The sequence below is a fragment of the Megalopta genalis genome, chromosome 4, assembly GCF_051020955.1.
Source record: "Megalopta genalis isolate 19385.01 chromosome 4, iyMegGena1_principal, whole genome shotgun sequence".
NCBI lineage: Eukaryota > Metazoa > Arthropoda > Insecta > Hymenoptera > Halictidae > Megalopta > Megalopta genalis.
Genome location: NC_135016.1, coordinates 27468939 through 27481628, shown reverse-complemented (window position 1 = coordinate 27481628; position 12690 = coordinate 27468939). Strand labels below are relative to the sequence as shown.

General features: G+C 46.0%; 1 protein-coding gene across 7 annotated transcripts in view; it reads left to right on the top strand.

The window, feature by feature from the left end:
- Window positions 1-2408: 2408 nt before the first annotated feature.
- Window positions 2409-12690, top strand: part of Fhos (Formin homology 2 domain containing) — a 385440-nt gene continuing 375158 nt past the window's right edge. For 4 of the 7 annotated variants that reach the window (XR_013033134.1, XM_033473786.2, XM_033473785.2 and 1 more), the window contains exon 1: window positions 2421-2861. Coding sequence is in view for 5 of the 7 variants with exons in the window: in XM_033473786.2 (XP_033329677.2) it covers window positions 2841-2861 (21 nt within the window). In the remaining 2 variants the exon portion in view is untranslated. Of the gene's footprint in view, window positions 2862-12690 lie in introns of all 7 variants that reach the window. The other 3 variants (XM_033473788.2, XR_013033133.1, XM_033473787.2) reach the window with 3 other exon arrangements.

Below are 12690 nucleotides of genomic sequence, written 5' to 3'. Positions count from 1 at the left end.
AATATCCAGATCTTCATCGTCTGCTATATCAAACAGAAATTAGATATAGATGTATTTCTTCTTTTAATGAGGTTATCACAGCTATAAATCCATAAAATCCGTAGGCTAGTTATTATATTATTGCACAATGTACTCGAAAATTCTCCAAATTTTTCAAAAGGATCTATATTGTTTGCCATTAAATACAACGATTCAAATGGAACGATTCGAGGGAGTTGTTATGCCGATTTTTATGCAAAATAAAAATCTTCATCGTCTGTTATATCAAACAGAAATTAGATATAGATGTATTTCTTCTTTTAATGAGGTTATCACAGCTATAAATCCATAAAATCCGTAGGCTGGTTATTATTTTATTGCACAATGTACTCGAGAATTCTCTAAACTCTTCAAAAGGATCTGTATTGTTTGCCGTTAAATACAACGATTCAAATGGAACGATTCGAGGGAGTTATTCTGCCGATCTTTATGCAAAATAAAAATCTCCATCGTCTGTTATATCAAACAGAAATTAGATGAAAACGTATTTCTTCTTTTAATAAGATCATCACAGCTATAAATCCCCATAAAATCCATAGGCTAGTTATTATTTTATTGCACAATACACTCGAAAATTCTCCAAATACTTTAAAAGAATCTGTATTGTTTGCCGTTAAATACAACGATTCAACGTAATTGTTATTTTATTGTTCAATAGTTCCGTGGTTCTTTAGGTTTGAAATACGTTGTTGAGACGCATGCTGTAATCGGAATTTGATTGGAAATTCTCCAGATGTTTAAGAAAGAAGTGTTCAGCGTTAAATGAAACGATTTAAGGAACTATTGCTTCGCCGATCGACGGTTCTTCTGAAAACTTACGTCTTCGTGGCAAAGGTGCTGCTCGCAACGTATTATACGCGTAATCGGTTCCCAGCTCCCTCGATATTCTACAGAACAATTCTTCGTCGTCGAAATCCTCTCCGGGCACGAGCGATCGGTCTCAAAGGGCTCGCAAGGAACGATTTCCTCGAACATATTCTTCCACGTAATAATTCTTCGGTGCTGTGCTCTCAAAGTCTACCACCCTCTTTGCAGGGCATTTCTTCGAGGAATAAGTCCTCGCTTCGGAACGTTCTTCCAACGCACGACATTCCCGGCGTCTACGAACAAGCCATCGATGGGAATCGGAGTCTTCCACCGCGGAACTGTATTCGAAGTTGTGTTAAGATAAAGTACACGGTAGAACTGTGCATTTGAAAAGGATTGTCCCGTGATTCTTATCGACTGCGCTTAAATACACACGAGAATACGCGGCCCGCAGAATGCAGATAACGTAAGAAAAATATTTTTACCTTGCAGGTGAACGATCTCGGATCGAGTTGTTAACAAACTGGCGCGTTGTTGGATCGCGTAACGCGGGTAAAAAGATTTCGAAAAAGTATCGGAAGCTTCTTGTTTCAAACGCGTCAGAGAACTACCGCGATAAAGTGCTGTCCCCGGCGGCGCTTATCTGTGCGTCGCGGTATACGACGTCATCCAGCCGCCATGGGCAGAGACCGAAACGCAGGCCACTTCGCGCGACGTCGTTGAGCCTGCACCCCTAACTTACCCCTCGCATAAACAGTCTGCGAGTCCAAGAGACAGGCATATGTAGACAACAAGCACTCTCCGCGTTGGAAGTGCGCCACGTTTCCCTCGCCGAAGAGTGCGCCAAGGTAACATTCGCGAGCCTCCAGAGGAAAAAGTTTCGTAGAGAGAACTCTCTTTTCGCGAAGGAGAGCCAACTAAGCTACCAACGAACGAGCCCAATTCGATTAGGACAAGCGAGGCTCCCCAGAAAGGCTGCAGTCGCAATCTCGGCGACAACTTTCGGTCCTTTCCGTTTCCCGGGTCACCTCGACTACGCGACAAGTTTCGCGGATCGTGTTGCAACGGCGGCAGCGAGCGAGTTAATCTGCGGTGATAGCATGACGCGGTCAGTTCCCCGCGGATCAGCTTCCCTTCGGAGGCCGGTTATTCGGTTGTTCGCGGTGCTGGGCAGGCACGGAAGCGGCGAGGTGCCGGCGCGGCGTGCGCGGCGTGTGCGGCGGTTCTCGGCGGACGTAAAGCTATTCTTAAAATAGGGCTCGACTGAACGAAGCGAATGAACGAGAGAAGCCGATATGCGAGGAGATGGCGGGCGACTCGTACGCGACGGCGAGACGAGGACGGGAAGCTGGGCACGCTGCGGGAGCGAAGGGAAGAGATCGGAAGCTACGAGGCAAGAGAAGAGACAAGACGGGACGAGACGGGACGAGACGGGACGAGACGGGATGAGACGGGAAGCGAACAGAAGCGAAGAGCAGCGGAGAAGAAAAGAGACGCGGCGCGAGAGAAGACGGAGACGGAGAGGGAACGACGGCGTGCCTCGCGGGTCGCCGGCTCTTCAGGGTCCGAGCTTCGTCCGAAACGAAGCGCCTCCGTAGCGCTCTCTTCCTTCTTCTCTTATGAGACCGTGCCGCCGGGGACGACGCTTCGTCGAACCGTTCGTTCTTCGATCGGTTCACCAGGTTTGACCTCGAGACTCTTTCTCCTCCGCTTCCTCTTCTGCTGCTTCCTCGGTGCTTCTTCTCCCCGGTTCCTCTCGTTCAGCCGATTCGAACGGTGCCGCGATCGGTGCGGGCGCCGTAGTCCAGGTGCTGGTGTTATAGTGTTGGTGGTGGTGCCGGTGCCGATGCCGATGGTGATCCCTTAGTGTCGTCGATGGTGGTGGTGACGGTGGTTGATAGTGGTTGGTGAGCCCGGCCGGAGGAAGAGATCCGCTCCCAGGATCCTTTCGCTTTCGCTCTCGCCCAGGGAGGGGAGTCTTCTCTCGTTGCATCATGGCGTCCTACAGGAGCTACGTGAGTCTCGCGAGAAAGGGTGTCTTTCCACCGTTCTCTTTGTCCGATCCGCTGGAACGAGCAAGCTCGATCGCCGGAGGACCCCTCCTCGCTCGGCCGCAACCCGTGCCGGCCGGTTTCGGCACCCGTTAATTGGGAATTTCGTTTCGTACCTGGGAACACCGACGAACCCTTGTTTACGCGCAGATTCGTCGCGCGGTGTCTTCATTAGAACAACGCGACACCGGCAAGTTATAATTGGTGACTCGTCGCGACCAGGTGTTGAGACCAGTTTTCTCGAATTTGATAATTAAAAAGACGAACGCGAGAATTGCGCGAATATGTGAGAAGTCTATTGAATCTGGTTTGTGGTTCGTTGTGGTTCGACGTAGAAAGGAGCTTCAATCGTCTTCAGAAATTCCGTTTTCGAGCAGCGAGACTGTAACTATTAGACTGCGAATCTCATGCATTCAAGAATCATGCATTTCATGCATTTCACAATTAAGATGATTTTTATTTTTATCAAAGATCCGTGATCTAGTAATAATCGTACCAAACATTGCCAGGCATATCTGCGAGACGCGTCTCTCATGGGCGAAGTATTAGATGTAGATATCGATGGATAATTAGGTTGCACCGAGTCTGTTGCAACGCGTCTAGCTGCCTCAAGATGTGTGCTAACGATTTCGAGTGCTAGCATCGATGTTCGATGTAATCCAAGACGCGCCACCCTTTTCTACATTGAATATTTGTTCTTCGGAAATTATGATTCCCGCTGTTCTCCATCAGAGAATTTCGTTCCAAACAGACCCGAGAAGATGACTGGAGTGTTAACGTGCGATAGACGGTCATTTATTTTGCTTCATTATACCGTGTGCGGTACTTCGCCGAGTTCTCGTTAAAATTTTAAAAACAGTACCTACCATCGATTTAATTTTATTTGCATCTACGTCGCCTTTCAAACGTCCGATCGACGCGAATAATAAAGCTGAAGAAATTTCGTATTCCTCTGTAAACAACGCGGGCTCGCGGTTCTTCGAGCGAACGAGAAATATCGTGATCGCGTCGGAAACGATCGCGGTGCTCATTAGGCCGATATTTAAGCACGTGGTCCCAGCGAGAGTGCATCGCGGGACGCGCGATCGACCCGGTGCATAATGGACGCCGACGATTTGCATTCGTATGCAACGGCGTGCAAAGTGACACTGGACGCACGCTATCTCGCATCTCGGCCTAGCGAACTCTTGGCACCGGGACCGGACCGGACGGTGTTTCCCGCGCTATCGTGAAAAATTGGCCGTCTAACAAGTGGCTGCGGATAAAGGATCTAGTACCGTTCCCTGCCCCGATATAATAGTTTACGCTTGTTGGGGAGCCGCGAAGTCTGACGCGACACCGTTGCTCGTTTGACCGTACGAGAGCCGAGCGGCGAATGATCGGGCTTCTCGATGACCTGTTTAAATGAATGGCGAGCGAGATGACGTTCGTTATTTACTTATGGACTGCAATGATACTATTAACCCCCTTGTACTCGTTATACCCACATGGCTGCGTATGTAGAGCGATGGAGCGCGATGGCGCTTCTTCAACTTTCGCCTCTCCGATTACGTTGGTTCGTTTCAGTTTTCCCGAAGTGTCTCAGAAAACTTAGCCCCCTAGCCTGACACGCTGTACAATTGCTGTCGTGTGGCACTTTGGGGGCAAAGCAAACCACAAAACTGCTTACACGGACGCGGAGTTAAGACTGGGTCTTCCGTACCCAGCCTAATGAACGATGAGCGAAGGCGGCGATTTACCCACGTTCGGACCCCTTGTAGGTGTTCCGTCGGGGGGTAGGTACTAAATTTCTTGTGTATGCCAGATCTGGCGAGGAAACATATCTGCGCCACCTCCGCGGTGGCCAGATTCGCAATAAATGTCTCAGAAAACTGTATTTTTCGCACAGCAATACGGAGAAACATATACTTGTTTACACTTATGCTCACCTCTGAATGGACTGGATCAAGTATCAAATGGTACTTAATATTCATTCGGTTACTTTTTAACCATTTTTCCCAGCGTCTTCTCTACGCTTTTCTGTAGAGAAATGAATGAGCAATTTTTCAGTCTCGCCTTGGGTCAAGAACATGCGCGAAACTTGGAAAGCAACTCCCAGTTTGTACAGTTTCTCGCGAAAGTGCTTAAACTCGTAATCGCAGATTTACAACGTCTATGCGAAATTGTTTAAAAGAGCGTTACCACGTATCCAACGAAGAGAAAATTGTCAATGCCCGTGGCTCGATTTCGAATTTCGCTAACACGGTCTTCGAGACCGTCCCCCGATATTGCTTGGCACGCATATTTCACGTGCTAAACGTAAAACGAACTGTCGGAACAGTTTGGCGAGTCGCGGTAGATTAATCGAGCCATCGTTATTGCAATATACTTGGCGATAAAGCGAAGCAGAACTGTGTCAAAGCGAGCAACCAATTGGTGTACGGTGCAGGACCGATAAACCGCGAACAGTGTAAATTACAAAATCCCCCATCGCGAAAGCCGCAGGGATCTCAGCCAGTATCCACGTAAGCTGCAACAACAAACAACAATCGTATCATTCGAGACCATCCGAAATCGATTAATCCAATGCACCGGCGCGGCGGAACGATTCACCGCGGCTCGGCGCGGCGCGGCGTTGCATCGGATGCACGCGATACAACGAGGCTTTCTTAGACTCGCGGGGTCCCATTATGTCGCGTTGTCGTCGCCGTCGCAGAGAACGAAAACCGATCCGGTGCATACACGGTCGCCAGAATTTCAAGGAGATTCTGTCCCTTCGTCGCTGCGGACGGCCGCTGGTCGTTGCTCCTCTCGCACATAATCCGGACGCGGGCAGCCGGCCCGCTGTAATTATGCAATGTAAATGAAGTCCATTAACGTTATCGTCGAAAGGCCGGCGTCGCACGCGAGCTTCGAGCGGGACCCTGGGACCCCGTTTACAAAATACAGAGAATTTAATAGCCCTACACGGTAGCCACGCCGACCACGCGTTTTTCCCGGCTCCTCGGCGTCGTTTACTCGGTCGCTGATTTTTCGCGGGGATCGTTTACACGTGTTACGCACGGGTGTTCCGCGTTATCCGGCCGGAACGCGTTGGCCCTCTCTGAATCGCCTCGATTCACCGCTCATTCGCCTGTTTCTTGAACTCGAGTACTTTTACTGGCTTGTTCTCCGTTATGAACGTTTACGTATGCTTCTATAAACATTTCCAACGTGTCCTCATTTTCTAATCCAAGCAATACTCTCAATTTACAAACATTCTAAAAGACGTTCTTGTTGTTGTTCGTGAAGGTACTTCTTTTGAAGAGTATCCTGCAGTTTTTAATCATGTGAAACGTACGAGGGTGGACAAATACTCCGAAATGATCATGCGAATAGAGCACATCTTATACCGAACATATTACCAGCCTTGTCTAGATACGGTAAAGTCACCCTAATTGACGCTCAGATTGTGCACAAAAATGGACAATTTGGAAAGAGGAGATACGATTATTCGAGCCTTGCGGTCAATTTTTATAGTTGCCGATTGTCAACAATTATAATATTTCAAAATTATTCATTTTTTTGCCCAATTTCAGCGACAATTAGGGAGACGTTACTGTATCAGGCTTCTCAAATTCAAGAATTAATAACCAGAGATCTATCGATTGTTTAAGATAAACTCAATGATTCTTTGCGCGTAATCTCTCTCTTAATGTTAGCTACAGGCACAGAACACATCATTGTTTGTTTTACGAGAGAAACTACTAGGATCCATTGCGCCACTTTGACCAACGATGTACAGTAATGTCTCCCTAATTGATGATCAGGTTGTGCAAAAGAATGAATAATTTGGGAAGAGGAGATACGATTATTCGAACCTTGCTACTCGTTTTAATAGTTGTTGACAATCGATAACCATAAAAAACGAGCAACCAGGCTCGGATAATCGTATCTCCTCTTCCCAAATTATTCATTTTTTTGCACAATTTGAGGGACAATTATGGAGACATTACTGTATCAGGCTTCTCAAATTCAAGGATTAATAACTAGAGATCTATCGATTGTTTAAGATAAACTCAATAATTCTTTGCACGCAATCCCTCTCTTAATGTTAACTACAGGCACAAAACACATCATTGTTTGTTTTACGAGAGAAACTGTTAGGATCCATTGCGCCACTTTGTCCAACGATGTACAGTAATGTCTCCCTAATTGACGTTCAGATTGTGCAAAAAAAATGAATAATTTGGGAAGAGGAGTTACGATTATTCGAACCTTGCTACTCGTTTTAATAGTTGTTGACAATCGATAACCATAAAAAACGAGCAACAAGGCTCGAACAATCGTATCTCCTCTTCCCAAATTGTCCATCCTTGTGTACAATCTGAGCGTCAATTAGAGAGACATCACAGTACCTCAAATCTTCCACATAAAGAAACAGATCCAAGAAAGCAGAATATGCGCAAGAATGTATAAAGCGAACAGGAATCGTTCCGACTCGTTCCTATCGCAAGGACAGGATTCTCCGATGAAGTATTGTCCGTATTTCTATCACAGATTCTTCGACTACGCAGCGGACAGAAATAAGATCGAGGAGAGTCCCGAACGAGCCCTGGCGAATTTTCGCCAGGGAATAATAAATTACCGGGCAAATAAAAAAGTAATCAATCAGTCGGCGCAAAAGGGAGCGGCGCTCGGTTGCAGCAGATAAAGAGCATAAGCTGCGCTGGTCGGACACAGTGTCCGAGCGGAGTGCGAGATGCGACCAGCCAGTCCGATAATAATATAGATCGGCTGGTAGCGGTCGAGAGGTAAACATTTACCCGAAGAGCTCCGGACTCGCCGGCTACAAGGCACGAATACCCGGCCGGCTGTGCACCTCTCGGAAACGCATTCGAACGCTGGCCTCAGGTCGCCGGTTGCCGTGGCCAGCAAAATTAGCCTGGGCCTTTCCCAGACGACGTCTGCCTGGCGGCAGTTCGCTCGTGTAAACCTTTCCCGCTGCCCGTGCCACGAATATGCGCACCCGCGCCGTGCCGAGCCGCGGAACAACGCATCGCATACAGGGTGTCAGAGAACTATTGCCCGGCAATTATGCTGCACCGATCCGCGAGCTACGGCGACCGACTCTCGTTCTAACGAACGTCTACGATTATTGAACGACGATCTGTTTTAGTAACCGTTCGAGTCCCAGGGGTTATTCAGAAAACACGGTCGAAAATTGCCGAACAGCGTGACAGCGCTTGTCTTAATTATCTTACTTATTTGAGCCTTGCGGCTCGTTTTTATAATTGTGGACAATTTATAACTATAAGAATAAACCGCAAGACTCGAATAATCTGGGCGTCAATTAGAGAGACATTACTGTAATGAAGTGGAATGCATTCGTTTGTTCATAAAATGAAGTGTGAGATCATTTTATACGAATTTAGCGAATGATTCAATCTTCTCCAAGCATTAGGGACATCGTTTTGGCAATCTGTCTAATTAACCGTTTGAGTCCCAGGGATTACTCAGAAAACACGATTGAAAAGTGGCGAACAGCGTAATAGCGCTTGTCTTAATTGTTTACGAAGAGAACCAAGCGGCGCGATAGCGCTCGTCAAGATTGACAAACGAAACAAAAAGAAAAAGAATGAAAAAAAGCAGCTATGCGATGTACGTGCGTCACTAAAGTTTGATCGCGACACAAGATCTGAACAGCGCGATCGCGCTGCTTGGGACTCAAACGGTTAAATAAGAAGTCGGAAGCTAATAGCATGGAAGCCTCGATCTTTCGAAAAATTCCAGCTTGCTAGAATATATTTGAATGCAAGGTTTGAGGTCACGAAATCTTGCGGCGGAATAGCGAACAGAATTATGTAGGAATTTTTGCTTCCAAAAAAATAGTATACCCCTAAATCCTATTCATGAAACCGCATAAAAATGTGAGGGAATCGGGGCCGTGTGCACGGAATTCTATTCAAAAGTCTGTCTTTTTAATAGAATGTCGGTTACAAATGATGTCTTTATAAACTTTTTTATCTGAGCCTATAACGCTGAAAAATTCATCGAGTATTCGTTAAAGATAGGCCAATAACTGTGAAAAAAAAACCTGGAAATTTCTGCATCTTCGAAGCCTGTAGCTTATTTTTACGTCGACCAGTTTCACTAAATTTTTCAGCACGTGTATAAATCATTTGTAAGCTCAGATAAAATACTGGTAAACATAATTTTATAATCTTTTTTTTTAATCCTGCAAATTGCAATTTTTGCAAAATTTTCTTTATCCACTGCCTGGTAAACTATTCGGTCTAATAACTCAAAAAAATTCAAGTTATTTGGTCCGACTTTTTCGAAATTTCCCGTATGTTAATTGGCGAACGGTTATGTCTTGTACGTGATTAGATAGCTTTTTCTTCTGTTGCACGATTGTTTATTTGTTCGTTCCGCGCGAGTCATAAAATGATCAATGTCTTGAAAGCTATGGAGTGTCAAGTTGACACGTAAGAACAATTCGCATATGTTTTAATATACGATTAAATTCGCAATAAAGTGATTAAATTTTTGAAAACTATGAATCGTCGGGTCGACGAGAGTTGACTGGAATAAACATTTATGATTCACGAAAATCTACGATTCTCGAAACGTACGGGAAATTTAAATCGAAATTAAAACCGAACGAACTTATGGACCAACCTAATAGGCTGCTAAATGACATCTATTTTGAACAGAAGAGAGACTGAAAGAGTTCAATCGTATCTTTATCTCTTCAATGTATTAAAATATGAATGAAAGGAAGTCTTTTTATATATATAGCTCCTGTATCCAGCAATTGATATAGAAACTTTGCATTCCATATAAAGATCCGCGATCTACTGGAAATGCAGAGAATATTCTGCGACAAGGATCATCGATTTTGGTTGCACAATTTAATTCGAATTATTTTATTCATAATTTCACGTTTGAAACGGGCGCACCAAATTGAAGAAGAGAAGTTGAAAATAACCCGCGATGCTCGGAGATGAGAAACCGAAGTTTGCCTCGTTAATTATTACTGCAGCGAAGCGAGGACACTTTGCTAGTTGTATCACTTCAATCTTCTTAAACCAATTTTGATAACTATCATTCATTCTATATCCATTCAGTTTCAAAATATCGAAGGAAGATGGTTCGAAGCGAGGACACTTTGCTAGTTGTGTCACTTCGATCTTCATGAACCAATTTTGATAACTATCGTTCATTCTACAGGGTGTCCTGAAAATGTCTCGTAATCCGAAAGTGACGGGTTCCTCGGGTCATTTGAAGTAATTTTTTCCTTTACAAAAATTTTCTCCGAAGCACCGTTAACGAGTTATTAACGAAAAACAGTGACCAATGAGAGACGAGCTCAGCTGGTGCGAGGCGACCGAGCCAATCGGCGGAACTGGGATTCGACCGCTCGACCGCTGGCGCTGTTGGCTTGGCCGCCTCGCGCCAGCTGAGCTCGCCTTTCATTGGTCACCGTTTTTCGTTAATAACTCGTTAACGGTGCCTCGGAAAACATTTTTGTAAAGAAAGAAGTTGCTTCAAATGATCCGAGGAACCCGCCATTTCCGGATTGCGAGACATTTTTGGGACAACCTGTATATCCATTCAGTTTCAAAATATCGAAGGAAGATGGTTCTCGAATCTGAGAGTAGAAGTTGATTTGCACATCGAGGCCGCGGAAACCGACAGCTACGATGATCTGTCAAGAATTATGCGATCTATTCGCTCGCAGAGTTTGATTAGAATCGACAGACTTGTCGGTGGATAAAGACAGCGAGCCAGTTTTCGATACAATCATCCGCACACCGAGGTCAAATGTAGTTGTATCAAAATTGTATGCGAACGTTATCGAGAGAAATTTATATATATATATATGTAACTAATATATTCCGAGCTGGCACTTATCTCTCTTCGGTATGATCGCTCCCGGAGGCATCGCGAGAAGCGAGATACACCGAGCGGAGATGAAATAGTGGAAAAAATTCGTGCTTTTGCTACGCCGAAGATAGCTCCGCGAACATTAGCAAAGAAAAGTGCGAGAGAAAATTCAAAGAAATCCGGTTGACACATTCGCGTGTTCCCGTAGATATCGGCGCGATTGCTCGATTCAGACGAACAAATGAACTGATTAAAATTTCTGTTGGCTGCCCGGCCGGTTGTATACTCCTCGTCTACGTGTTGTACAGCACCCCTATACACCGTGTGTCGGGTTTCAAAGCGAGCTGACGGATTCCCGATTCTCCGCGCCCGAGGTTTTCGGGCAAAGAAGCCCGATAAAGGATATCTCAAGCCCGTTCTGACAGGGGCAGCTTTAAGAAAACTCTCGAGGGAGCGGAATTTTTCTCCCCTCGCGTCCAATAGCGCTTCACCGAGATGTCTTCGACGAGGGTTAGCCTAGAGGTGTAGGATATCTTCGCCACGTCGCTTCGCTCGGCGTCGTGTCGCGTCGCATCGCGCCGGTCTCCGGGAGCGAGAAGAGCTCAGAAAGGATTTCTGTGGACGGGAATCTTAATGCGCCACTCGATTGTGATTCGATTCGGCATTGCCCAAGCTGAATCGCGTCTACTACGCCCGTGGGCGCTCGAGTTTATCGGATACCGCTTTGATCAGGGGATTTGTTTACTAATTCGACGACCCGAATGAGCCCGATTCTAATCCGCGGATGCTCGCCCGGCTTCCCCAAAGTTTGCCGAGCCCCCATTTCTTCGGAGCAGAAATTATCGTGGAAACTATCGGGATCGAGGCGATGCAATTTCGCGGGATCCCTCGAATGCGGGAGAAAGCGAAGATCATCCGTCGTCTACGAGAAAAATGAATATCGCGACGAGACACGAGTTTGTAGACTAATATACGTAGCCGCGGAGGAAACGATAAATAAAGTCGCAATCGGGCTACCTCGTTCGTGGGGATCGCGTGTCGCGACCGTTTACTTTCTTATTTAAGGCTGACATTTAATCGCGGCCGGTGACTTCAATGGAATTATTTTACGTAATAACGAGAATTTCGTCCATCGTAGTATCTCGCCGGCGACGTAAGCAAACGATGCAAGGTACGTCGGCGAAACGGATGATAAATTTAGCTGGTGCAACGTGTTTGCGTTCCACTTCCTAGACACGGAATCGAACAAGTTGGTCTTTAAGGTCGGCCCACGGCATCCTCCTGCGAGCAACTTCCGGCAAACTGAGGCGGCCGACGAGGAAAGACATATTTAGTATTTTATGCGGTGAAACAAATTCGGATATCAAGGTCGGCAGCTAGAAAGTTCCACGACTGTTGGAAACTCGAGATGCATATTCCTACGAGAGCTACGATTCCTGGAACAGTAGCAGTTGATTTACGAATTAATTGAAAACACAGCCAACCCAGTCTTAAGCAGCATGTGCCGAGCTGTTGGGAAACATTAGATCGGTTCTTTCTATCGAGTACACTGCGAATTTTGCTCAAGCTCCGTTTATGCAGTTGCTTCACTTTTTAACGTTAGACGATTGTTCAAAGTTTATCAACGAGTCATATTGAACGTATATATCGGTCTAGACACCTACAACTTGAGAAATCACACGAGTTACTATACTACAGGGTGTCCCAAAAAGTTCTGTATATGTCTCGTAATCCGGAAATGGCGGGTTCCTCGGATCATTTGAAGCAGCTTCTTCCTTTACAAAAATTTTCTCCGAGGCACCGTTAACGAGTTATTAACGAAAAACAGTGACCAATAAGAATCGAGTACGACTGACGCGAGGCGACCCAGCCAACCAACGCGCGAAGCCCAGTTCCGCTCATTGGCTCGGTCGCCTCGCGCCAGCTGAGTTGGGATTCGACCGCT